At 58.3% G+C, this 26,395-nt stretch overlaps 1 protein-coding gene across 3 annotated transcripts; it reads left to right on the plus strand.

Moving 5' to 3' along the window:
• Nucleotides 1–5,043: 5,043 nt before the first annotated feature.
• On the plus strand, nt 5,044–21,331 carry LOC104062094 (uncharacterized). 3 transcript variants are annotated; one of them, XM_054055748.1, is made up of 3 exons: nt 5,044–5,617; nt 7,008–7,084; nt 9,543–10,255. In XM_054055748.1, exons 1-3 carry the CDS (start codon nt 5,544–5,546, stop codon nt 10,253–10,255), a joined length of 864 nt encoding a protein of 287 aa, XP_053911723.1. In that variant the 5' UTR covers nt 5,044–5,543. The 3 variants fall into 3 exon arrangements, 1 of the variants encoding a protein (XP_053911723.1); XR_008448064.1 differs by lacking the exons at nt 5,044–5,617; nt 9,543–10,255 and adding an exon at nt 21,231–21,331 and having other exon boundaries at nt 5,966–7,084; XR_008448065.1 differs by lacking the exons at nt 5,044–5,617; nt 9,543–10,255 and adding an exon at nt 5,966–6,907 and having other exon boundaries at nt 7,008–7,085.
• Nucleotides 21,332–26,395: the final 5,064 nt, after the last annotated feature.

The raw sequence follows: 26,395 nt of genomic DNA on the forward strand, positions 1-26,395 counted from the left end.
AGCCAATATTCAGAATTCTTGTCTTGTTATAACAATGTTTAAGCTGATGAAGCGTTCCTAGGAAAGTTTTATCGTTATGTAGGTCTTCCTGAAGATGTCCTTGGCATTGAAACCACGTAGCTCAGCTCTCATTGGAGAAGAAAGATGTGAGCATAACGCTCTCAATCACATCATCCCCTATTCTGTACTGAAAACGGGGATTGCCCTGACCCAGGTGCAGGACCTTACACTTGGCCTTGTTGAACCTCATGAGGTTCTCCCAGCCTCACTTCTCCAGCCTGTACAAGTCTCTCTGGGTGACATCCTGTCCTTCCGGTGTGGCAACTGCACCGCTCAGCTTGGGGTCATCTGCAAACTTGCTGAGGGTGTACTAGATCTCGCTGTCAATACCATTGATAAAGATATTGAACAGCACCAGTCCCAGTAGGATAGTCAGGGTTGTATCATAGAGTCGATGTATCATAGAGTCAGGGTGACCCCTGAGGGACACCACTTGTCACAGAGTCCACCAATAAGTAGTCACTTCCAGTTTCTAATTATGTCATGGAAGTTCCCCAATACAGGAAAAATCCTATATCAGAATAAAAGATAATTAAGTGCTTTCCTTGATCAGGGTAGTGGTGTTGCTTGTAATTAGTTCTACTGAGTTGGGTGGAAAAAGTCACAAGAACAACAAGCATGTGGAACTGGTTGCTGAGCTTTTGCGTTAGCGACAATATTCAACATGAGGGAGATGGATGTTTTGACATAATAGTAAACTTCCCAAGATTTATTCTTGGGACCTACATCGTGCACTGTATATTAGGCATAACATAGTACAGCTTTGGTGGTTTTTAAGGCTACAATGCCTTAATAACTGTGTGGACGACATACAAGCATTTCCTCAAGTTTGAGGGTAGTGACTTCATGTTTTGCCTCCCTGATGCTATTGTTTTGTTTTCTTTGATTGATTTTGTTTTGTTTTGTTTTTTTTTTTTTTAACTCTCTGGTCTTTGTGAGCAGCTCTGAGAAAGACAGAAGCCAAAACAACCTTGATTTTACCTTTGTGTCACATCTTAACGCTGTTGAGCTCCTCAGTTCTTTGCTGCTGTGCAGTGCTTGTGTCATAAGCTCTCCAGCCTGCTTTTGGTTTAAAAGGAAAGGTTTATCTGTTTGCTTTCTCCCACCTTCTATTAGAACTGCTATTTGATTATTCTTGAACTGTTGATCCAAGTAGTCTTGAAATTTGATTCTTCTTTTTCTTCTTATTTTATATAGCTGGGTTCCCTCACTGGATATTTTATCAAGTCTGAATGAAAACTTAGCATGTTTGTATTTCTCTTGAATGTTTTAGGATGGTACAAACAAGGTGGGTTTTTTTCTTTTTCCAAATACTTGTTGCCACGTGCCAACAGTAGAGAAACAAGTACATGTAGAGGAAGCTGTCAAGTAATCCAAAGACCTTTCTTCTATCTTTTAACACAAAGGGGCAGCAAATAGTGAGAGTCAGAGCTGTAGGCAGTGAAGCCTTCTGTGAATAATTGCCAGATCTCCCTACACAGTGTCTTTTAGTGTCATAGTCTTGTAAATATGCAAGTTAGAAGCCCCTGCTGGCAGGGGGCTCTGGGTGTTGGGGTGTCCCATTCAATGCCCCCCTATTCCATGCCCCCCATCTCATCCCCCCATCCCCAGTCCCCCATTTCCAGTCTCCCCATTCCATGCCCCCCTATTCCATGCCCCCCCATTCTCAGTCTTCCCATTCCATGTCCTCCCATTCCCAGTCTCCCCGTTGCATGCCCCCCATCCCAGTTCCTTCATTCCATGTCCCTCCCCCCATCCCAGCTCCCCCAAACCACGCTGCCTCCCCCCAGGCTTTCAGCCTTTCCTGAAGATCTATCAGTCCCTCGGGGGTCTAGTGAGTGCCCCCCGAAAATTGGTGGTTCCCGGCCCCCCTCTCCTGCATCTCGGAGGGGGTCCCAGTGACCCCTTTGGGGGGGGGGGGGCATAGAGGATGCTGCCCCCTGTTGGCAGGAGGCGGTACTGCAGGCTGTGGGCAGATGGGACCCTCTGGATATTGCCGGCAGGGATTGCCCAGACAGCCCACTGGGGGTGTTGAGGTCATGGACCCATGATTCGGACACTAAGGGAAAGGATGGGATGATCAAATGGACAAGGGAGGAAATTAGATCAGACCCCTTGTATTGGCCAAAATTTGGATCTTTGGAAGATTTGATACGTCAGGCTCTGAACGTAATGGAGCTGTTTAATGCGCAGGAGAGTCAGGGAGGGACCGAAGCGATGAGGCTCCCTGCAGAGCCCAGACTGGGGGCAGGCGAGGAAAGAACAGGAGGCAGGAGTGTTCCCTTTGAGGGAGGTTCCCTTCGGGGGGTGGAAGGGGGCATAGGGTTTGTGGTGCCCCTTTAACAGGGTCAGAGATGCGGCAATTGGGGGAATAAGAGAAGCCATAGTTTGGGGACAGAATGCCAGTGAGGTATTTGACAGTCGACAGAAGAGGAAGAGACTCCAACAGAATGGTTGGAGAGGGTGAAACGGAACATGCAAAACTATTCCAGGATCGACCCAGAGTCGGAGGCAGGGGGAGAAGTACTTGAAGTCACTTTTGTGACTTGTTATGGCTACTGTCGAGGCAGCAAGAGAACAGGGAAGGATTCCACCTTTGGGGCCCCTCTGCCGAGGCTCCCTCGGGGGGGGACAGGGACGGGGAGCAGCCCCAAGGGGTACTCCAAAAAGGGGGATCCGTTCTAAGGGGGAAAGGGAAAAAGGAGATTTTGCGAGGTAGCTTAGAGGATGCTCATGCCCGGGACCAGAGGCTGTGACTCCAGCTGCTCCGTGGCTGTTGGGCCGGTGGTTCCAGCTTTCCCGAGGAGGCTACTGGTCTGGCAGGGGAAGCAGGGGATGAAGGGGTGGCAGAACCTGATCCTGCTCTGGAGGAAAATTCCCTAATTCTAAGGGGGAGAATTCTGAAACCTCTGCTGTAGACCTCGCTGGGGCGGAGGAAACGGGCTTCGAGAGCAGGAGGCCTGGGACCAGCCTTAAAGGGGTTTATGTCTGTCCTGCCGAACGGCAGCCCCCGGACAAAAGCCGCCCCCCGACTCGGAAACAACGCCTGTCACCCCTTTAACCGAGGGAGCAGCAGCCGCTGCTTCAGGTCTTGTCGGAGAGATCACCGCCCCCCCAGGCTGAGAAAACTCGTGGAGCTACTTATAGCCAAGCCGAGAAGCAGCCAGTGGGCTTATTTTAGACGGCTCACAGGAAACAAACGAGGGGATCTATGGGCTACTTTCCCCCCTGGGCAAATCCAGATGCTGTCCAGGACAGCCTGTCCTGGGGAGCCTCCCAGAATTCGAGAGGCACCCCTTGTTTTCAGGGTTCGTCTGTAACGAGGAGGGGGGGGTGATTTCTGGCACGGTTCTGGAGGCTCCCTGGGATCTGCTCTCTTGGGATGGCTCCCGTTTGTCTTTAGCATTGTTGGTGACACTTGTAGCCCTGTCAGCAGCTGCACGGGCGGCAGCTCAAGGAAAAGGGAGGTGGGAGAGACTTCGGAAGGGTTGAAAACAGTGACTGAGGTGTTGGAGACGGGTCTGGAGGAGGAGCGGGCGGCTCTGCTGGTGCCACAGAAGGCACTGGTTGAACCGCAAAGGGAAAAGGCCGTGAAGGTGTTCTCTGAGAGCAGAGAAGAGCATCTGGCACAGGGGCTCAGGAGCTCTACCTCCTGGGCAAGAACATCTCCAGGAGCCCTTGATGAAAGAAGGAGCCCAGGAGGAAGAATATGCGCTGTTGGTAGGCACGGGGGCAGAAAGGACGTGCCTGGTGCGGGTCCCCAAGGGGTGTAAAACGAACGGTGAGGAGATAAGGGTGGTCCAACCACCACATCTCCCACCAGTCCTTCTCTGTCCCCAGCAGGTCAGGCGAGGCCCCTCCCCTGGTCAGCCTGCTTACCAGCTCTGTTGGGAAGTTCTCTTCCATGCCTTCCAGGAACCTTGTGGACCCGTTCCTCTCTGCGGTATTGTATTTCCACCTGATGTCCTGCAAGTTGAAGTCCCTCCAGGAGCAGAAGGGGTTGGGAGACTTTTGCCGGCCACTTGGGCAATGCTTTGTTACCTTTTCCTGCTGGTGGAGTTGCTGATACAGACTCCCAGCAGGACATCTGTCTCGTTGGCCTTCACCCTCATCCTCGCCCATAAGCGCTCGACCTCAGCGTCGCAACCATTGAGCTGTGTCCACGCAAACCCCTCCTCAACACACAGAGCCCCCTCGCCTCCCCTTCCCTGCCCATCCCTTCGGAAGAGCTCACAGCCTGCACTGCAGCCCGGCCATCACGGGGCTCAGCAGGGCAGGCAGGGGGGACCCCCCCGGCCCTTGGCGGGGGAGCCTGGGCAGACCAGACCCTGCAGGACCCACAGACCCAGCCCCACGCAGAAACAGCACAGAGGGGACAAGGACAGAGCTGGGGGTGGTGAGAATAGGGACACACATGACAACAAGGGCTGCAACGCCATTGTCGCAAACCCCAGCACTGTCCCCGGCTGCAGGGACAGGGCTGGGGCAAAGCCCTGCAGAGCCTCGAGACCATCCCACCCTTCCTCGGCTCCCACCACACGGAGCTCCTAATCCATCCCCTTGGGCTGCTGCGGGAGCAAGAAGGGAAAAAGTACAGTACTAAGAATGGGAAAAGAAATCACTGCACCAGCCAGAAAGTGCTTGGAACCTTCCTCTCTCTTTATTGCCCATTTCCCATCGCAGCTCCGCAGCCTGGGGCCAACGCAGCCAACGGCGCCTTGGGGAAGCGGCATCACCGTCCCAGGTGTGGCTCACAGAAGGGGCAGGGAGAGGACAACATCGGGGCCGTCCCCAGCTCTGGGGACCAAGGAGGGGCTGAGCCCCTTGCTGAGGGCAGTCCCAGACCCCGCTCGGGTGCTGGGAGCCGTTCTGGACCCCGAGCAGGGACGTGGAAGGCATGGAAGAGAACTTCCCAACAGAGCCGGTAAGCAGGCCGAGCAGGGGAGGGGCCTCGCCTGACCTGCTGGGGACAGAGAAGGACTGGTGGGAGATGTGGTGCTCGGGGCCGTCTTGGACTTAGCGAGAAACTGCCATGAGCAGAGCCCAGCCTCTGGCTGCCACCTTCACCGCGGGCCACCAGCTCACTGCTTGGACATCTCCGTCACCACCGATGTCCAGATGGAGGAGGACACCACCCCACCCTTGCACACCTCCGTGGGCACAGGTGTCCTAATGGAAGATGACGCCCAGTCCTTGACATCAGCGTCCCCACTGACGTGCCCATGGAATAGGACACCACCCCAGGTCTGGAAAGGCCCTTCCCAGTCCGGGGTTAATGCTTGCCGAGTCGGCCCGATAAACGACACCCCGCTTCTGGGACTAACAAAGCACCCCCTATTCCCTATCGGTTTTCCCCTGAATTGTGATCTCTTGAAGAACCGCCACCTTCAATCCCTCCCCCTTTGCCCCGACCGCCCTTCTCTCCTCTGCTTGAGGCCACGCCCCGGACTACGCTGCCTCGTGCGGGAGGCGGCGCAGTGCGCATGCGCGACGGCAGCGCGCGCCCCTCGAGGCGGTGCGGTCATGGCGCTGCCGCTCCTCTCGCCGCCCGACACCGGTAAGCGGGGGGCGCGGCTGCCGGGTGCCCCGGGAGCTCAATGGCTGCCCCTGCGCGCCCCGAGCCCCGCTTGGCTGCGCCTCCACGCACCCCGCGCGGGCCCCGCGGGCTCCCCCTCCTCCCAGCCCTGCTCCCCCCTCCCTCCTCCCTGTCCCCATCCCTCAGCTCCCCCTCGTCCCTCTCAGCCCCCGGCACCTCCCTCATTTCCCCTCTGTTCCCTTTGGACTCCCTCATCCCCGTCCACCCTTCATTCCACTCTTCCCCCATCACACTCTTCATCCCCCTCTCATTCTCCCTCGTACCCCCCTGTGTTCTCTTTAATTCCCTTTTTTTGCCCGTCACCCCCCTTTCGCCCCCGGCGTTCCCTCAGAGGCGCAGCTCTGGAGCTTCCTTTGGCACAGCCCTCTTGGCTGGCTGAGGTCCTTGAAAGTGCTGTTCCAGCTTCCCTTACCCTGGAGTTTTCTCTGAGGCGTCAGGGTTGTGGAGGGGGAGGGTGGTTGCTGCACGTGTGAGAGACTCTATTTGCAATCTATGCCTGCACCAGCTCAGCTGCGAGCTGGGAAGATGAGCTGCAGTTTAGTTGCAATTACTGAGTTGTGTTGACTTTTTCCTTAGATCTTTATCCCAGTTTCTTTCCTCAAAAGAAAATTAGCTTAGAAACAGCTTCATCATGCATGGGACTTTGCATGTCCTTTCTGGCTCCTGGGAGTCATAGCACCTTCTCCATGCTTGTCTGTCACGTGCCTGCTGCCGGAATACCTGGATGTACATGGCACATGTAGGACAATCTCAATTTGTAGGAGGGCATAAGCTCCTCCTAGCAGTCTAGGCTTGAAGTGTTCATAATCTGCCTGATTTTCCCCTTGAGCTGCAGTTCCCAGATCATCGAGTCCAGCTCCTGTCCCTGCACAGGACACCCCAACATTCACACCATGTGTCTGAGGGCATTGGCCAAAGGCTTCTGGAATATTGTCAGGCTTGGGGCCGTGACTGCTTCCCTGGGAGCTCTTCCAGGGCTCCATCACCCGCTGGGTGAAGAAGCTTTTCCTAATGTCCGACATAACCCTCCCCTGGCATCTTCCTGCTATTCCTTCCTGTCCTGTTGTTTTTCACCAGAGGGAAGAGCTCAGCGCCTGCTCCTCCTCCTGCCTTGTGAGGAAGCAGAGAACCGCTATGAAGTCTCCCCTCAGTCTCCTCTTCTCCAGCGCAGGGCACGGTTGCCCTCTTGGCTGCCAGGGCGCACTGATAAGGTTTAGCATCGACTGAGAGAGGCCTCTTGGCACTCTTGAGGTGAACTGGGAACTCGGCCAGGTTGGGGTTGGAGACTGCTTTGAACGCTGCCCACGAGGTGAGTTGGGAGCCTGATGGAATTGTTGCTCTTTCCTCCCAGGGCCTCAGCCACGCCTGTGCCCGGGGGCTCTGCGCCTTCGAGGAGTCAAGGCTGCACGTGGATCTTGATGGTTGCAGGTGAGCCTGGGAGCGCTGCTCGTGGCGTCGGTCCCGGCTTGGGCTCTAAATTGAGGGTCCTGATGGAGTTCATTGCAGAGCTGTGTCAGAGGCTGATTTTTGCCGGGTGGGGAGAGCTGGGGGAGGCCTTACCCGCAGCTCATTCTTTCCTCTGCCTTGGACGCCGCGTGTCCTTTGAAAGGCCATTCCATGCGATCTGGCACTAACTCGCTCCTCCCTCTGTCCCTTGTCGTTGAGGGAAGCTGCTGATCTCTCGCTGTTGGCTGATGCTGGGGAGTGGCAGCGCCCGGTCCTGGGCTCCAGACCCGGCGCACTGAGTGCTTCTCTGCTTGTGCGCTCTCCTCTCCAGCGCTCCTGAGCGTCCTGGGAGCTGTGGGTTCTGTGGCTGCGTGGGGCCTCTCCAAAGCAAAAAGCAGATCTGACATCTGGAGCCTTGAGAAAGGATCCAGGGAGCAGCTGATGCCTGGCAAGAGCCACGCAGGCTCATTTCCCTCAAGGATGAGTTTCTCGCACCCCATGCGCTCTGTGTGCACAGGGGGGAAATCCCTCTTGCCCCACAGCTCTGGCCTCCAGAGCTTTCCCCTCCGGGGGCAGCTTTTTCCAGCGGTTCTGCTGCTGATCAGCCCGTGCTTGGGGTTTCAGTCTGCCCTGGAGCAGCAGATCTCTCCCCTTCCCTTCCTCTCCCCTGCCCCTTCCAGCGCAGGGCAGGCAGCTTCGGGGCGACTCCCTGCCCGCGAGGATATCTTTCCACCCCAGGGTTGAACTTGGTGTTAGAGAAGCAGCTCCTAGCTAATGGTGTCTTCTTAATACTGTTGTGATTTGAGTGATGTCCCTCAAGGATCTGTTCTGGGACCAGAGCTGTCTAATGGCCACATCACTGGTGGGTACGGTGGATGCAGTGCGCCCTCAGCCAGTTTGTGGCTGCCACCGAGCTGAGTGGTGCAGCGGATTCACCTGGGGAGGGGACGCGCTTCAGAGGGAGCTTCAGGCTGGAGGAGTGGGCGCAAGGGAACATGGTGTGGTTGAGGAAGGACAAGGGTGAGGTCCTGGCCCTTGGACAGGGCGACCTCTGGAGCAGAGAAAGCTCTGGGAAACCTTATTGTGTCCTTTCTGTATAAAAAGAAGGCTTGTAAGAAAGATAGAGAAAGACTTCTGAGCAGGGCCTGTAGGGGCAGGAAAAGGGCCATCAGTTTTCAAGTGGAAGAGGGGAGAATCAGCCAAGCTCTAAGGAAGACTTCTTTTCTGCTGAGGTTGGGGAGGCTCTTCAGGTTGTTCAGAGAAGCTGCGGTTGCCCCATCCCTGGAGGTGTTCAGTGCCTGGTAGGACAGGGCTCTGAGCAACCCGGTGTGGTGGAAGGTGTCCCTGCCCACAGCAGGGGCTTTGGAGCTGGCTGGGCCTTAAAATTCCCAGCCCTGCTTTCCAAGGAGGTGGGAGGATGATTGCCAGGGTGGCAGGGGTCAGCGGTGCTTTGAGCGTGGGGCCGTGTTTGTGCATCTTGCTGGGCTGCTAAAACTATTCCTTCAATCCCCACCCCACAAACAAACATCCACCCCTGTCTCACCCCCTATCCCTCTCCCTCTCCCACTCCCAAACAATCAGATCCCTGCCCCAGCTCCGATCCCCCTTCCTGCCCAGTTCCTGCGCCTTCCAGAGCCCTGTGCTGCCTCCTGACATCCCGGTGTTGGGGGATGTTCTGGCCTGGGAGGCTGCCCTCATCCACAGGGACACCAGTGCCCAGAGAGTTGGTATCGTCTGGGGTGGTGTCCTATTCCATGGACACGTCAGTGGCGATGCTGATGTCCAGGACTGGGTGTCATCTTCCACTGGGACATTGTGCCCACGGAGATGTGCAAGGGTGGGATGGTGTCCTCCATCTGGACATCGGTGGTGACAGAGATGTCCAAGCAGCAAGGTGGTGGCCCATGGTGAAGTTGGCAGCCAGAGGCTGGGCTCGGCTCATCCCAGTTTCTCCCTAAGTCCAAGACAGCCTCTAACCACCACATCTCCCACCAGTCGTTCTCCGGTCAGGCAAAGCCCCTCCCCTGGTCGACTCACTTACTGGCTGTGTTGGGAAGTTCTCTTCCGTGCCCTCCAGGAACCTCCTGGACCCGTTCCTCTCCGCAGTGTTGTATTTCCACCTGATGTCCCACCAGTTGAAGCCCCTCCAGGAGGAGTAGGGATTGGGAGACTTTTGCCAGCCACTTGGACAATGCTTTGTCAACCTTTTCCTGCTGGTCGAGTGGCCGATACAGACTCCCAGCAGGACATCTGTCTCGTTGTCCCTCATCCTCGCCCATAAGCGCTCGACCTCAGCAACGCAACCATTGAGCTGTGTCCAAGCAAACCCCTCCCCAGCACACAGAGCCCCCTCGCCTCCCCTTCCCTGCCCATCCCTTCGGAAGAGCTCACAGCCTGCCGTCACGGGGCTCAGCCACCGTGTCTCTGGTTTTGCTTTCAGCTTGGAGCAGCTCCTGTCCTGGGTCAAAGGCTGTCTGCGTGTGGGGCGCGGGGAGCTCTTTGCCAGCAGCGCAGTCCCCTTTCCAGAAGAGCCGTCAGCGGGGCAGGAGATCAGGGAGCAGGGCCTGGAGTCGAGCGCTGGCCACGTTCTCCTTGCCCGTTCTCCTTGCCCGCTTGGTCCCCAAGTGCCTCCAGGGTGGAAGCTGCTGCCTTGGCTGCTGCTCTCGGTGCCTTCGAGGGGAGGAGGCGGCTGGGCAAGAGCACCCAGGGCTGAGCTGTTGGGGAGGGAGAGAGGAGAATAAAGGCCTGGAACTGCCCGGGCGCCGGTTGGCTTTGGTGTTCTCGGAGTTGTGCTCTGGCTTGAACTGTGTAGTTGGGGTGCGGGGGCTTCACCCCGTTTGGCTCATCCCGTCCTGGGCAGGAGGAGTGCGAGTGGCTGCGCTGGGCAGACAGCGTGGGAAAGCAAGTGCCGCCGTGCCTGCCGGGGCCTGGAGGGACTCCAGCAGCATCAGCCGTGCTGGAAAGAAAGAACACTCGGGAGCAGAGGGAGTGGAGTGGGTGGAGAGGAGAGGAAAAGCGGGCGCGGGCCGCAGGGGTGCTGGTGCAGAGCAGGGGACGCGGGAGAGCTCAGCCGAGAAGAAGCTGGGCCCGTTGGCAAAGAGCACGCGTAGAGGATCTCCTGCGAGACGGTGGAGGAGATGTGGTGGGCGGTGACTCCGCTGGTGGTGTTCTTGTAGGGATGGAATTGCAAAGGGATTGCAGGGAAAAGGGCACTTGGACGTTGGTGGGAACAGTGGCATGGAGAGCAGGGCCAGAAGCGGGCGAGGGCAGATCTGCGCTGTCATCTGCCTGGGCTGGGGGGAGGCCTCTGCTGTGGTGCCCCCGTCGTTCCCTGAGGCCTGTGCCCTCCTGCCGTGGGGCAGCCTGGAGGAGCTGCCTGAGGGGCTGCCGTGGGGCCGCGGTGGGGTGGTGGGGAGCAGCCAGAGCCCCCTGCCAGAGCCCGGGGAGGGAGGATGGATGGCCAGGGTGGAGGGGTCAGCGGTGCTTTGGGCGTGGGGCCGTGTCCGTGAGTCCTGCAGGGCCGCGTCTGTCCTGGCTCCCCTGGCAAAGGGCTGCTCGGCCTGGGGCAGGGGCCAGGGGAGTCCCCGTCCCCCCCAGGATTGCCTGCCCGGCTGCTGCTGGCTGAGCCCTGGGGGCGGCTCCGTGCCCTTTGGGGCTTGGGGGATGCCATGTGGGGCCGGGCGATGCTTTTGGCCCTCTGGGGAGCTGTGTCCTGGTGCCCCTGCACTCCCTGCCCACCCCATGCAGACACAGAAAGGCTCTGGAGAAACAACAAATTTTACTGACATAATAAGATCAGAACAGTTTCTAAAAACATTTCAAGAACTCCCTCCTCAACACCCACCCGCCACCCACCCCTCCCAAACAAACAGTCACCCTGGGTTCCCACCCGCTATCCATCTCCCACCCCTCAAAGAATCAGATCCCGCCCCAGCTCCCATCTGCGCTCCTGCCCAGCTGCTCCGCCTTCCAGAGCCCTGCGCTGCCTCCTGACATCCCGGTGTTGGGGGATGTTCCGTCCCACGACGCTGCCCTCGCCCCTGGGGACACCAGTGCCCAGAGAGATGGTATTGTCTGGGGTGGTGTCCGACTCCATGGGCACATCAGTGGCGACGCTGATGTTCAGGACTGGAAGGGTGTTAGCTTCCATTGGGACGTCTGTGCCCACGGAGATGTGCTAGGACAGGGTGGTGTCCTCCTCCATCTGGACATCAGTGGTGACGGAGATGTCCAAGACGGAGGAGGTGTCCTACTCCATCTGGACATCGGTGGTGACAGAGATGTCCAAGATGGAGCAGGTGTCCTCCTCCATCTGGACATCGGTGGTGACGGAGATGTCCAAGATGGAGGAGGTGTCCTCCTCCATCTGGACATCCGTGGTGACAGAGATGTCCAAGATGGAGGAGGTGTCCTCCTCCATCTGGACATCCGTGGTGACAGAGATGTCCAAGATGGAGGAGGTGTCCACCTCCATGGGCACAGACGTGTCCTGGGCGCCGCCACTGCCCGTGGGTGCCCCCAAGGCCTTGGCCTGACGGTACCAGGGCCCCCGGAGCAGCGGTTGCCCATGGGGGGCCCCTGGGTTTGCCCCGGCCCGGGGGAGGTGGGAGCCCTGGGGGCCCCAGAGGGCAGCGTTTGGGGGAGCGGTGAGGCGCTGGCTCATGGCGCAGGTGGCTGGGCTGGGCTCCGCTCCTCTGCTCCGGGGACGGTGGAGGGTTGGAAGTCGCCGGAGGAAGCCGCTCGCTGAGCTGGAGAGAGGAGAGAGAGCTGTGCTGGGCTGGGGGCTGCGGGGAGTCTGTCGGGGCCCCCGCGGAGCTGCGCCCCAGCCCGGCCGTGCCCCTGCTGTGCTGCGGGGCAGTGGGGCGCCTGCGGCAGGGAGCATCCCTCGGGCGGGAGTGCCGAGGGGCCGGGGATGCCGTACCTGCTGGGGGAGCCCAGGGGCCCTGCGGTGCCCCCCGCGCCGGGGGTGCCCAGGGGGCCGGCAGTGGTGCCACGAGCGCCCGGGTGGTCGGCAGAGCTTGGCTGAGCCTGAAAGAGAGCCATGAGCGAGCGCTGGCGCTGCCACCCCGAGCTGGGGCAGGAGGGCACACGAGGGGGCTGAGGAGGAGGAGGGAGAGGGGCAGGGGAGGAAGGGCCCAGGGTGTCCCTGGTGCGGGGTCGGGGTCAGTCCTTGCCTCAGCAGGAGAAGGCTGAAGGGCACAGGAAGGGGTGCAGGAGCTGGAGAGGGTATCGGTGTGGCCAGGGACCGCGGCGTGGGTGCCCAGGGCTGACAGCACGGGGATCGGCTCTGCTCTGCAGCGTGGCCGAGCCCCGAATGTTTGGTGGTCGCCGCTCTGGCTGCTTCTGTTTGGGCGTTGCCAGGGGACGAATGTTGGGGCTCCCAGTGTTCAGCACCCGGCAACAGCTCTGCTGGGGGAGAGCAATGGGTCACACCAGAGTCCACAGTCCCACTCGGGGTCACCAGGAACACCCGTACCGAGTGGTGTCTCTAAGGGGTCCATGCTGGGACCAGTATGGTTCAATCTCTTCACCAATAACAGACATTGAGTGCCCTCTCAGCGAGTTTTGTGTGCCCCCAAGCTGGTTGCTGCAGTTGAGCTGCCTGAGGGGTGGGATGGGATGCAGATGGCCCTGGAGAAGGTTGAGGAGTGGCCTGTGTGATCCTCATGATGCTCCCCAAGGCCGAGCGCAGGCCCTGCACATGGGTTGGGGCAACCCCCGGTGTCAGCGCAGGCTGGGGGTTGAAGGGGTGGAGAACAGCCGTGCTGAGAAGGAGCTGTGGGTGCAGGCTGGAGAGGTGGGGCTGGGTGAGCCTCATGAAGTTCAGCAAGGCCAAGTGCACGATCCTGCACCTGGGTTGGGGTAATCCAAAACACAAACCTAGGCTGGGTAGAGAATGGATTGGGAGCAGCCCTGAGGAGAAGGACTTGGGGTGCTGGGGGATGAGAAGCTGGCCATGAGCCGGCACTGTGCGCTGGCAGCCCAGAAAGCCCAGCGTCTCCTGGGCTGCATCCCCAGCAGCGTGGCCAGCAGGGCGAGGGAGGGGGTCCTGCCCCTCTGCTCCGCTCTGGGGAGAGCCCCCCTGGAGCCCCGCGTCCGGCTCTGGAGCCCTCAGCTCAGGAAGGACCTGGAGCTGCTGGAGCGGGTCCCAAGGCGGCCGCGGAGATGATGCCAGGCTGGAACAGCTCTGCTCTGGAGAAGGGCTGAGAGAGTTGGGGTTGTTCAGCGAGGAGAAGGGAAGCCTGCGCGCAGCCCTGATTGCAGCCTTTCTGTACTTCAAGGGGGCGGATAAAGAAAGACAGAGAGACTTCTGAGCAGGGCCCGTAGTGACAGGAAGAGGGGCGACAGTTTTCACCGGAATGAGGGGAGATTCATCCGAGCTCTAAAGGAGAGACCAGATTGTGACCTTTCTGTGCTTCGGGGGGGCAATAAGAACAGTGGGGACAGGTGTTTAATCGGGGTCTGTTTTGGTTGGACAAGGGTTAATGCTTTAAACCAAAACAGATTCCAACGAGCTATAAAGAAGACATTTTTGACGGGGAAAGGACTGAAAGATTGGCTCAGGCTTCCCAGAGTGGTGGTTGATGCCCCATCCCTTGAAACATTCAAGGTCAGGGTGGATGGGCTCAGAGCAGCGTGCCCGAGTGGAAGATGGCCCTGCTCCTGCAGGGGGATGCACTGCGTGACCTTGAAAGGTCTCTTTCAACCCCCACTATTCAATGATTCTATGATTTATTTCCCACTTGGGGAGGACTGAGCTGTAGTTTTTTGCCTGAGGAAGGAAAGACATGGATTTTCTCTAGCTGTAAGGAAAGAGGTCATCTCCTGACAGTGTTGAGGAAGGCTGTGTTAGGAACCCACCACCTGCCTAGTCTGCCCCTCGACTTTTCTCTGGCATCTGGTACGGTTTCAGAAGGTTTTCAGGCTGTTGTTCTATTCAGTTGCATCAGATATTTTCATCTGCGATAATTCACAAGGATTTCAGTGGCAAAATCTGTAAGGTAACATACTTGCCACGGTGAGAAGATTGATAGTCCTGTCAGTGGAGTGATTTGGGTCTGAAGCTACTCACATGCTCAACATTCTGCAGAACCGAACCTGGTTTATAAAACTAAGGGCATATTGCAGGACTTACTGAGCATTTGCAGGAACTGAAGGCAAATTCAGCTGCAGCCCCTGTAACAGCGCGGGCTGATGCACCACAGACACGAAGGGGAATGTTTTTGTGTGCTTTGCGTGTACCACAACAGCCCATCTGAGTCAAACTCCAGGAGTAAGTGGCTTCTTGCAGGCACCCGGCCCTGCTGCTCCGGGCATCGCTTATGGGCAGCTCAGGAGCCTCCTGGTCTCCAGGGGCCATGGTCTAGCCCTCTGCTGTGCCTGAGATGTGATACCAGCACCCACTAGATGGTGGTGGAGGACAGCAAGGAGAAGGCTTCCTGGGCCCTGAGAGCAGAGGGCCAGGCGCTGCTTGCCGTGAGGCTCGGAGGGGATGTGCCAAAACATAGCACCGGTGGGCACAGTCCCAAAAATACCACGGTGGCGATTGTTGAAGCTGTCTCCCTGGAAAGAGCTGACATATTGTCTTGGAAGAAGCAAGCTGGGTTGCTCCGTGTTGTGGCTCACTCCCAGCGCAGTCCATGTGTGCAAGGGCGACTCAACCCACTCACAAACACAAAGAAATGCCTTCAAAGGCTTCATAGTCTGTAGTTCACAACACAAATTCACTTGAAACCTGAATGCTGCTCCTGAGCTTGGACCCTCCAGGCACACTGGTCCAAGACAGGGATCGATGCGCTGCTCCTCATAGCTTGGAGTGGGTTCTGCGAGATAGTGGAACCTGGAAGGCTGAGCAGGGCTGTCAGTAATGAGGGATGTTCAGGGACTGAACTGAAAGGCTTAGAAACCTCACTGGCCTCCCTGCCTTGCCGGCAGTTTGGGCCTGCGTTTGGCACAACCTGAGAGCTGAAGTGCTCGCAGCGTCTCCTCTGCAGCCAGAAGAGCGTGCGAGCAAGAAGGGAGTTTTACACCCATTTTCTGTCAGCACTGGAGAGATCTTTTTCCTAGGACGCTTTTCTGGAAGTGATTTCCTGAGGTGGTGTAGCAGTGCTGGCGTACAGACCAGGGAGGTGGCGAATCTCCATCCCTGGAGAGTTTCTAATTCATTTGGATGAAATTGGACTGAGTAACCTGATCTCCCTCTGAAGCCAGCTGAAGTTAAAGTACAAAGTTCTGCCCTTTCTATACCCTTTAGTGATTCTGCGATATATTGGATCTCTTTTATTCTTAAGATGAGCTGTGCAGGCAGAGGAGAAGAGGACGTGGACAGCGATCAAGTAGGCTTGTGGGGGTAGGACCAGGGGGAACGGGTATAAACTGGAGAGGGGCAGATTTAGACTGGACATTAGGAAGAATTTCTTCCCCATGAGAGTGGTGAGACAGCGGCCCAGGTTGCCCAGGGAAGCTGTGTCTGCCCCATCCCTGGAGGTGTTCAAGGCCAGGTTGGATGGGCCTTGGGCAGCCTGAGCCAGTGGGATGTCCCTGCCCATGGCAGGGGGGATGGATCTGGATGATCTTTAAGGTCCCTTCCAACCCAAACTGTTCTATGATTCTATGATTATATCGCTTCCTTGTGAACACAGCCACTAGATGGGGAAGCAAGCGCTTGGTTGTCACTATTTCTTATGGGAAAATTTCCCTTCCTTTGGCTCTGCTCCTACGATGCACTGTGTTTGCCTGTTGCCCAGGGAAGCTGTGGCTGCCCCATCCCTGGAGGTGTTCAAGGTGCAGTCTCACCAGTGCCGAGTCCAGAGGGAGAATCACCTCCCTGGACCTGCTGGTCACACCGTTTCTGATCCAAGCCAAGATGCCATTGGCCTTCTTGGCCACCTGGGCACACTGCTGGCTCATGTTCAGTCGGCCCCCCATGTTCCCACAGCTCCCCGTGTCCCCCTGTCCCGCTGACGCCGAGGGAGGTGGTGGGGCAGAGGAGAAACCCTCGGAGCGGTTCCCGGTCGTTGGGCATCGCTGCGGGCCTAGCGGGCTCCCTGGAGCCGCCCTGGGGACGGGAGCTGTGGCAGAGCCTGCCCGGAGCCGGGGGGACACGGGGGGACGCGGGCAGGTGCAGCGGTGCCCGGGAAGGAAAAGCTGGAAGGGGGTGTATGTGGTTGTCCTGCTGTTGGAGGAGAGGGTTTGTGTCATAGGCAGAGCTCGATAAGGACAGGCGTGATTCATCTGAGGGTCAAGTTGCCCAAAATCCCAAGGGAAATGCCGGCTGTCGAGTGGCCCGGCTGGAATGGTGGGGTTTGGGGAGCCCCGGCAGGTGGGTAGGACCGGAGGTGGTGTGGGAGCAGGAGGGGGAGTGTCCGGGATGGATGGTGACGCTTCACCTGAAGTCCGAGGTCTGGATTTGAGTTGGCCAGATGTGACAATGCTGCTTATTCCTTGTTTATCAGCACCTAAAGCTCGTTCCTTGTTCTGCAAGTGTCCCATCAAATTCTCGGAGATGAGTTTTGCACGAGTCAGATGGAAGGTGCGCGTGGGAGGCCAAACGGGGCAAGGTTTGTCCTCCAAAGGAGCCGATCTCTCCTTGGCCAACAGGGACCAAGGGCCGGGAGATGTGAGACGGCGCTGGCGGCCGATGGATGTAGACGCTTGGGTGTATCTGGGTGGTCAGGGGGGTGATGGAGACTTGGAAACGCAGAGGACCTTCTCCTCGTTTCTGTTGAAGTAAAGAAAGAAAAAGCTGCTCTGTTGTTAAGCTGAGGTTGTGTGTTGGGAGAGAGGAGATGTTTTGAGGGAGGGGTGGTCGGAGCAGCAAAGGAGCTGGCGGAGTTGAAAAGTACATGCCATGTTGAGCCAAAAAGAGCTTCTCACCGGGGATGGTTGCTGCTGAGGGAGGAATGGCTTATTGGCTGTTACGAACTGGTGAAATGCATAGAAAATAGTTGTTTTCTGACTCCAATTCCCGTCCTTCGTTAAGAGTTGTATTAAGGAGATAAAGCAGAGATTTCTCAGCTTGACAGCAGCTCCCAGTCGGGCAGGAGAACAAATACATGCAGTGAAGAGTGATTATTCCCTTGTCCTTCTGTCAGAGGGTTCCTCAGTGCACAGAACCTGGGTGTATTTTTGCAGTCTGCCTCACAGGTGATTCCGAGACTTGGCTTCTGTGTGCCCAAGCTGAGATCCCAGCTGTGTTTGAGGAGCTCATTCTGTCTTTCAGCTCTGATGGAGCTGGAAATGTCTTTTCAGAGTTGGTGCCCTTTTCCCCTGTTCTTAGATGGTGTCTGGGGAGACCCTGCTCTGCGGAGAGAGCGGAATGGGGACACCCTCCTGGCCGGGCACTGGAGGCCTGAGGTTGTGCGCTTGTGGAGACATCATCACAGGACGGATCCACAGCACATCCTTCAAAGGACCGTTCTCTAGGGTGCATTTTTCGGGCAGAAATTGAGCTGCTTTTCCGTGCTTGTGCACTTGAGGGAGTTCCTTCTCTTCGTGCGTGATGGGAGGCATCTTTGTTGTGGTTTTGAAAGCTGCTTATGGTTTTCTGATATCCTTTGGAGTGCAGAATTTCCATGGTATCTGGTCTGCAGGAGAGCACGAGCTCTGAAGAGTTGGCATCGCAAGAGCAGCCAATTTTTGATAGACCTGGCAGTGTCCGCTGAACACAAACCCACCTATCTCAGCCCTTCCTGCAATAGAGAATTGTCTGGAAGGCAGCTGAGGAGGATCTTTGATTAAATTCAGGAGCGCAAGAGGGCTCAAGAAACAGAAAGGTGTCAGGGAAGTGCGATTGCTCTCTGTCCTTTGAGCGACAGATGAAGAAAATTCATGTTGTTTTTCTCAATGTTTTTTCTGTTTTATAGCCCCAGTTTCTATAATATTCTAAACTCTTTCCTGCAGAGTTTTTTTTTGAAAAATCACTTTTGGGTACATAGATTCGGACCAGTTTTTCTGCTCTGCCATGTTTTTGGCCGAGAGAGAGCAATGCTTCACGGGCCAGGGAAGGAGCTGAAAGCCTCTGTGGATGATGTTTTTTAGCATTCTCTGGTTCTAGGAAGCAGAAGATGTGGGCTTGATAGCCAACAATCAAACTGCAAACCAGTTGTTTGGACTTGGGAACAATGCTGGTGAGAAATGAGTGTTGGGGCAGTGCAGCTGCAGGCAGTGAGGCCGCAGCCATGTGGGCACACTCTGAGTTTCGCCTCCTTTGCTCCCTGGGTCATTAGAGCCACGGGGCTTCTCTTTCTGGAGAGCCCTGTGCACAGAACGAGGATAAAAGTTGATTACTGCAGGGCAAAGCTAACTGCTGCAGGGCAGAGGGAACAAACCATCCCGGGCTGAGGAGCCCTGGGACTGGGATAATGAACCCCATATTCAGAGAGTCCAAAGGAACCTGCCTGGGTGTTTCAGAGCAGGTACAGATTGTTGTGAGGGATGGGACATGAAGGTTCGTGCCAAGGAAAGTGGTTGGATTTTCTTTTTCAATCCTTGGCTGGCGGGTACATTATTAAGGTGCAAAGTAGAGAGCTCGTCGTGCAGAAGGCTCAAGGGAATGAGCTGATAGCCCTGCTGCTCCGTTAAGACAATGACCAATAAAGGAGAAACGCTGCAAATGTGAGAGAGAATCGTGACTTTATCGTCCACCGGAGAAATACTGTGTGTAAACCCGAGTGCCAGCCCTGCGCCTCCTCTGCTCAGGGAAGCTTTGAGCAGCCTGATCTGGTGGGAGGTGTCCCTGCCCATGGCTGGGCTTCGAGGCCCCTTCCAACCCAAACCATTCCATGATTCTATGGTTCGGGGCAGAGGCAAACGCCAACTCATCTCTGGAAGCACCTCCTTCTCCCAGCTGCTTTTCGGAACCCGTCAAGCCAACTCCTGTTCCAGGCACTTCTGCCAAGTGTGGGAGGCTGGTGCCATCCAAACTTTTCATGCACCTCTGTTTTTCCCCAGAATCCAAGAAACTAGTGGTCCCGCATCCCATGGAGAAGGGCGGCAAAGCCTGGGCAGGGGGCTCCAAACCAGGACCGCTTGACCATGCTGCTCCTCTGGGACCCTAACATGATCAAGATCTCCTCGTGCAGAGCCTTTGCTCCTCGTGCAGAGCCTTTGGTCCTCCTGCAGGGGCTTTTTCTCCCGTTCCTGCATCCCAGGAAGCTCCAGGGATGCTCCTGGTCCTCCCCATGGCCGCGGGGACGCTTGCCCCCTGCTGGCAGGGGGCTCTGGGTGTTGGGGTGTCCCATTCAATGTCCCCCTATTCCATGCCCCCCATCTCATCCCCCCATCCCCAGTCCCCCATTTCCAGTCTCCCCATTCCATGCACCCCCATTTCCAGTCTCCCCATTCCATGTCCTCCCATTCCCAGTCTCCCTGTTGCATGCCCCCCCATCTCAGCTCCTTCATTCCATGTCCCCCCCCCATCCCAGCTCCCCCAAACCACGCTGCCCCCATGGGTTAATGCTTGCCGAGTCGGCCCGATAAACGACACCCCGCTTCTGGGACTAACAAAGCATCCCCTATTCCCTATCGGTTTTCCCCTGAATTGTGATCTCTTGAAGAACCGCCACCTTCAATCCCTCCCCCTTTGCCCCGACCGCCCTTCTCTCCTCTGCTTGAGGCCACGCCCCGGACTACGCTGCCTCGTGCGGGAGGCGGCGCAGTGCGCATGCGCGACGGCAGCGCGCGCCCCTCGAGGCGGTGCGGTCATGGCGCTGCCGCTCCTCTCGCCGCCCGACACCGGTAAGCGGGGGGCGCGGCTGCCGGGTGCCCCGGGAGCTCAATGGCTGCCCCTGCGCGCCCCGAGCCCCGCTTGGCTGCGCCTCCACGCACCCCGCGCGGGCCCCGCGGGCTCCCCCTCCTCCCAGCCCTGCTCCCCCCTCCCTCCTCCCTGTCCCCATCCCTCAGCTCCCCCTCGTCCCTCTCAGCCCCCGGCACCTCCCTCATTTCCCCTCTGTTCCCTTTGGACTCCCTCATCCCCGTCCACCCTTCATTCCACTCTTCCCCCATCACACTCTTCATCCCCCTCTCATTCTCCCTCGTACCCCCCTGTGTTCTCTTTAATTCCCTTTTTTTGCCCGTCACCCCCCTTTCGCCCCCGGCGTTCCCTCAGAGGCGCAGCTCTGGAGCTTCCTTTGGCACAGCCCTCTTGGCTGGCTGAGGTCCTTGAAAGTGCTGTTCCAGCTTCCCTTACCCTGGAGTTTTCTCTGAGGCGTCAGGGTTGTGGAGGGGGAGGGTGGTTGCTGCACGTGTGAGAGACTCTATTTGCAATCTATGCCTGCACCAGCTCAGCTGCGAGCTGGGAAGATGAGCTGCAGTTTAGTTGCAATTACTGAGTTGTGTTGACTTTTTCCTTAGATCTTTATCCCAGTTTCTTTCCTCAAAAGAAAATTAGCTTAGAAACAGCTTCATCATGCATGGGACTTTGCATGTCCTTTCTGGCTCCTGGGAGTCATAGCACCTTCTCCATGCTTGTCTGTCACGTGCCTGCTGCCGGAATACCTGGATGTACATGGCACATGTAGGACAATCTCAATTTGTAGGAGGGCATAAGCTCCTCCTAGCAGTCTAGGCTTGAAGTGTTCATAATCTGCCTGATTTTCCCCTTGAGCTGCAGTTCCCAGATCATCGAGTCCAGCTCCTGTCCCTGCACAGGACACCCCAACATTCACACCATGTGTCTGAGGGCATTGGCCAAAGGCTTCTGGAATATTGTCAGGCTTGGGGCCGTGACTGCTTCCCTGGGAGCTCTTCCAGGGCTCCATCACCCGCTGGGTGAAGAAGCTTTTCCTAATGTCCGACATAACCCTCCCCTGGCATCTTCCTGCTATTCCTTCCTGTCCTGTTGTTTTTCACCAGAGGGAAGAGCTCAGCGCCTGCTCCTCCTCCTGCCTTGTGAGGAAGCAGAGAACCGCTATGAAGTCTCCCCTCAGTCTCCTCTTCTCCAGCGCAGGGCACGGTTGCCCTCTTGGCTGCCAGGGCGCACTGATAAGGTTTAGCATCGACTGAGAGAGGCCTCTTGGCACTCTTGAGGTGAACTGGGAACTCGGCCAGGTTGGGGTTGGAGACTGCTTTGAACGCTGCCCACGAGGTGAGTTGGGAGCCTGATGGAATTGTTGCTCTTTCCTCCCAGGGCCTCAGCCACGCCTGTGCCCGGGGGCTCTGCGCCTTCGAGGAGTCAAGGCTGCACGTGGATCTTGATGGTTGCAGGTGAGCCTGGGAGCGCTGCTCGTGGCGTCGGTCCCGGCTTGGGCTCTAAATTGAGGGTCCTGATGGAGTTCATTGCAGAGCTGTGTCAGAGGCTGATTTTGCCGGGTGGGGAGAGCTGGGGGAGGCCTTACCCGCAGCTCATTCTTTCCTCTGCCTTGGACGCCGCGTGTCCTTGGAAAGGCCATTCCATGCGATCTGGCACTAACTCGCTCCTCCCTCTGTCCCTTGTCGTTGAGGGAAGCTGCTGATCTCTCGCTGTTGGCTGATGCTGGGGAGTGGCAGCGCCCGGTCCTGGGCTCCAGACCCGGCGCACTGAGTGCTTCTCTGCTTGTGCGCTCTCCTCTCCAGCGCTCCTGAGCGTCCTGGGAGCTGTGGGTTCTGTGGCTGCGTGGGGCCTCTCCAAAGCAAAAAGCAGATCTGACATCTGGAGCCTTGAGAAAGGATCCAGGGAGCAGCTGATGCCTGGCAAGAGCCACGCAGGCTCATTTCCCTCAAGGATGAGTTTCTCGCACCCCATGCGCTCTGTGTGCACAGGGGGGAAATCCCTCTTGCCCCACAGCTCTGGCCTCCAGAGCTTTCCCCTCCGGGGGCAGCTTTTTCCAGCGGTTCTGCTGCTGATCAGCCCGTGCTTGGGGTTTCAGTCTGCCCTGGAGCAGCAGATCTCTCCCCTTCCCTTCCTCTCCCCTGCCCCTTCCAGCGCAGGGCAGGCAGCTTCGGGGCGACTCCCTGCCCGCGAGGATATCTTTCCACCCCAGGGTTGAACTTGGTGTTAGAGAAGCAGCTCCTAGCTAATGGTGTCTTCTTAATACTGTTGTGATTTGAGTGATGTCCCTCAAGGATCTGTTCTGGGACCAGAGCTGTCTAATGGCCACATCACTGGTGGGTACGGTGGATGCAGTGCGCCCTCAGCCAGTTTGTGGCTGCCACCGAGCTGAGTGGTGCAGCGGATTCACCTGGGGAGGGGACGCGCTTCAGAGGGAGCTTCAGGCTGGAGGAGTGGGCGCAAGGGAACATGGTGTGGTTGAGGAAGGACAAGGGTGAGGTCCTGGCCCTTGGACAGGGCGACCTCTGGAGCAGAGAAAGCTCTGGGAAACCTTATTGTGTCCTTTCTGTATAAAAAGAAGGCTTGTAAGAAAGATAGAGAAAGACTTCTGAGCAGGGCCTGTAGGGGCAGGAAAAGGGCCATCAGTTTTCAAGTGGAAGAGGGGAGAATCAGCCAAGCTCTAAGGAAGACTTCTTTTCTGCTGAGGTTGGGGAGGCTCTTCAGGTTGTTCAGAGAAGCTGCGGTTGCCCCATCCCTGGAGGTGTTCAGTGCCTGGTAGGACAGGGCTCTGAGCAACCCGGTGTGGTGGAAGGTGTCCCTGCCCACAGCAGGGGCTTTGGAGCTGGCTGGGCCTTAAAATTCCCAGCCCTGCTTTCCAAGGAGGTGGGAGGATGATTGCCAGGGTGGCAGGGGTCAGCGGTGCTTTGAGCGTGGGGCCGTGTTTGTGCATCTTGCTGGGCTGCTAAAACTATTCCTTCAATCCCCACCCCACAAACAAACATCCACCCCTGTCTCACCCCCTATCCCTCTCCCTCTCCCACCCCCAAACAATCAGATCCCTGCCCCAGCTCCGATCCCCCTTCCTGCCCAGTTCCTGCGCCTTCCAGAGCCCTGTGCTGCCTCCTGACATCCCGGTGTTGGGGGATGTTCTGGCCTGGGAGGCTGCCCTCATCCACAGGGACACCAGTGCCCAGAGAGTTGGTATCGTCTGGGGTGGTGTCCTATTCCATGGACACGTCAGTGGCGATGCTGATGTCCAGGACTGGGTGTCATCTTCCACTGGGACATTGTGCCCACGGAGATGTGCAAGGGTGGGATGGTGTCCTCCATCTGGACATCGGTGGTGACAGAGATGTCCAAGCAGCAAGGTGGTGGCCCATGGTGAAGTTGGCAGCCAGAGGCTGGGCTCGGCTCATCCCAGTTTCTCCCTAAGTCCAAGACAGCCTCTAACCACCACATCTCCCACCAGTCGTTCTCCGGTCAGGCAAAGCCCCTCCCCTGGTCGACTCACTTACTGGCTGTGTTGGGAAGTTCTCTTCCGTGCCCTCCAGGAACCTCCTGGACCCGTTCCTCTCCGCAGTGTTGTATTTCCACCTGATGTCCCACCAGTTGAAGCCCCTCCAGGAGGAGTAGGGATTGGGAGACTTTTGCCAGCCACTTGGACAATGCTTTGTCAACCTTTTCCTGCTGGTCGAGTGGCCGATACAGACTCCCAGCAGGACATCTGTCTCGTTGGCCTTCACCCTCATCCTCGCCCATAAGCGCTCGACCTCAGCAACGCAACCATTGAGCTGTGTCCAAGCAAACCCCTCCCCAGCACACAGAGCCCCCTCGCCTCCCCTTCCCTGCCCATCCCTTCGGAAGAGCTCACAGCCTGCCGTCACGGGGCTCAGCCACCGTGTCTCTGGTTTTGCTTTCAGCTTGGAGCAGCTCCTGTCCTGGGTCAAAGGCTGTCTGCGTGTGGGGCGCGGGGAGCTCTTTGCCAGCAGCGCAGTCCCCTTTCCAGAAGAGCCGTCAGCGGGGCAGGAGATCAGGGAGCAGGGCCTGGAGTCGAGCGCTGGCCACGTTCTCCTTGCCCGTTCTCCTTGCCCGCTTGGTCCCCAAGTGCCTCCAGGGTGGAAGCTGCTGCCTTGGCTGCTGCTCTCGGTGCCTTCGAGGGGAGGAGGCGGCTGGGCAAGAGCACCCAGGGCTGAGCTGTTGGGGAGGGAGAGAGGAGAATAAAGGCCTGGAACTGCCCGGGCGCCGGTTGGCTTTGGTGTTCTCGGAGTTGTGCTCTGGCTTGAACTGTGTAGTTGGGGTGCGGGGGCTTCACCCCGTTTGGCTCATCCCGTCCTGGGCAGGAGGAGTGCGAGTGGCTGCGCTGGGCAGACAGCGTGGGAAAGCAAGTGCCGCCGTGCCTGCCGGGGCCTGGAGGGACTCCAGCAGCATCAGCCGTGCTGGAAAGAAAGAACACTCGGGAGCAGAGGGAGTGGAGTGGGTGGAGAGGAGAGGAAAAGCGGGCGCGGGCCGCAGGGGTGCTGGTGCAGAGCAGGGGACGCGGGAGAGCTCAGCCGAGAAGAAGCTGGGCCCGTTGGCAAAGAGCACGCGTAGAGGATCTCCTGCGAGACGGTGGAGGAGATGTGGTGGGCGGTGACTCCGCTGGTGGTGTTCTTGTAGGGATGGAATTGCAAAGGGATTGCGGGGAAAAGGGCACTTGGACGTTGGTGGGAACAGTGGCATGGAGAGCAGGGCCAGAAGCGGGCGAGGGCAGATCTGCGCTGTCATCTGCCTGGGCTGGGGGGAGGCCTCTGCTGTGGTGCCCCCGTCGTTCCCTGAGGCCTGTGCCCTCCTGCCGTGGGGCAGCCTGGAGGAGCTGCCTGAGGGGCTGCCGTGGGGCCGCGGTGGGGTGGTGGGGAGCAGCCAGAGCCCCCTGCCAGAGCCCGGGGAGGGAGGATGGATGGCCAGGGTGGAGGGGTCAGCGGTGCTTTGGGCGTGGGGCCGTGTCCGTGAGTCCTGCAGGGCCGCGTCTGTCCTGGCTCCCCTGGCAAAGGGCTGCTCGGCCTGGGGCAGGGGCCAGGGGAGTCCCCGTCCCCCCCAGGATTGCCTGCCCGGCTGCTGCTGGCTGAGCCCTGGGGGCGGCTCCGTGCCCTTTGGGGCTTGGGGGATGCCATGTGGGGCCGGGCGATGCTTTTGGCCCTCTGGGGAGCTGTGTCCTGGTGCCCCTGCACTCCCTGCCCACCCCATGCAGACACAGAAAGGCTCTGGAGAAACAACAAATTTTACTGACATAATAAGATCAGAACAGTTTCTAAAAACATTTCAAGAACTCCCTCCTCAACACCCACCCGCCACCCACCCCTCCCAAACAAACAGTCACCCTGGGTTCCCACCCGCTATCCATCTCCCACCCCTCAAAGAATCAGATCCCGCCCCAGCTCCGATCTGCGCTCCTGCCCAGCTGCTCCGCCTTCCAGAGCCCTGCGCTGCCTCCTGACATCCCGGTGTTGGGGGATGTTCCGTCCCACGACGCTGCCCTCGCCCCTGGGGACACCAGTGCCCAGAGAGATGGTATTGTCTGGGGTGGTGTCCGACTCCATGGGCACATCAGTGGCGACGCTGATGTTCAGGACTGGAAGGGTGTTAGCTTCCATTGGGACGTCTGTGCCCACGGAGATGTGCTAGGACAGGGTGGTGTCCTCCTCCATCTGGACATCAGTGGTGACGGAGATGTCCAAGACGGAGGAGGTGTCCTACTCCATCTGGACATCGGTGGTGACAGAGATGTCCAAGATGGAGCAGGTGTCCTCCTCCATCTGGACATCGGTGGTGACGGAGATGTCCAAGATGGAGGAGGTGTCCTCCTCCATCTGGACATCAGTGGTGACAGAGATGTCCAAGATGGAGGAGGTGTCCTCCTCCATCTGGACATCCGTGGTGACAGAGATGTCCAAGATGGAGGAGGTGTCCACCTCCATGGGCACAGACGTGTCCTGGGCGCCGCCACTGCCCGTGGGTGCCCCCAAGGCCTTGGCCTGACGGTACCAGGGCCCCCGGAGCAGCGGTTGCCCATGGGGGGCCCCTGGGTTTGCCCCGGCCCGGGGGAGGTGGGAGCCCTGGGGGCCCCAGAGGGCAGCGTTTGGGGGAGCGGTGAGGCGCTGGCTCATGGCGCAGGTGGCTGGGCTGGGCTCCGCTCCTCTGCTCCGGGGACGGTGGAGGGTTGGAAGTCGCCGGAGGAAGCCGCTCGCTGAGCTGGAGAGAGGAGAGAGAGCTGTGCTGGGCTGGGGGCTGCGGGGAGTCTGTCGGGGCCCCCGCGGAGCTGCGCCCCAGCCCGGCCGTGCCCCTGCTGTGCTGCGGGGCAGTGGGGCGCCTGCGGCAGGGAGCATCCCTCGGGCGGGAGTGCCGAGGGGCCGGGGATGCCGTACCTGCTGGGGGAGCCCAGGGGCCCTGCGGTGCCCCCCGCGCCGGGGGTGCCCAGGGGGCCGGCAGTGGTGCCACGAGCGCCCGGGTGGTCGGCAGAGCTTGGCTGAGCCTGAAAGAGAGCCATGAGCGAGCGCTGGCGCTGCCAC

Source organism: Cuculus canorus, unplaced genomic scaffold (genome assembly GCF_017976375.1).
Source record: "Cuculus canorus isolate bCucCan1 unplaced genomic scaffold, bCucCan1.pri scaffold_68_arrow_ctg1, whole genome shotgun sequence".
In the NCBI taxonomy this organism is placed as follows: Eukaryota; Metazoa; Chordata; class Aves; order Cuculiformes; family Cuculidae; genus Cuculus; species Cuculus canorus.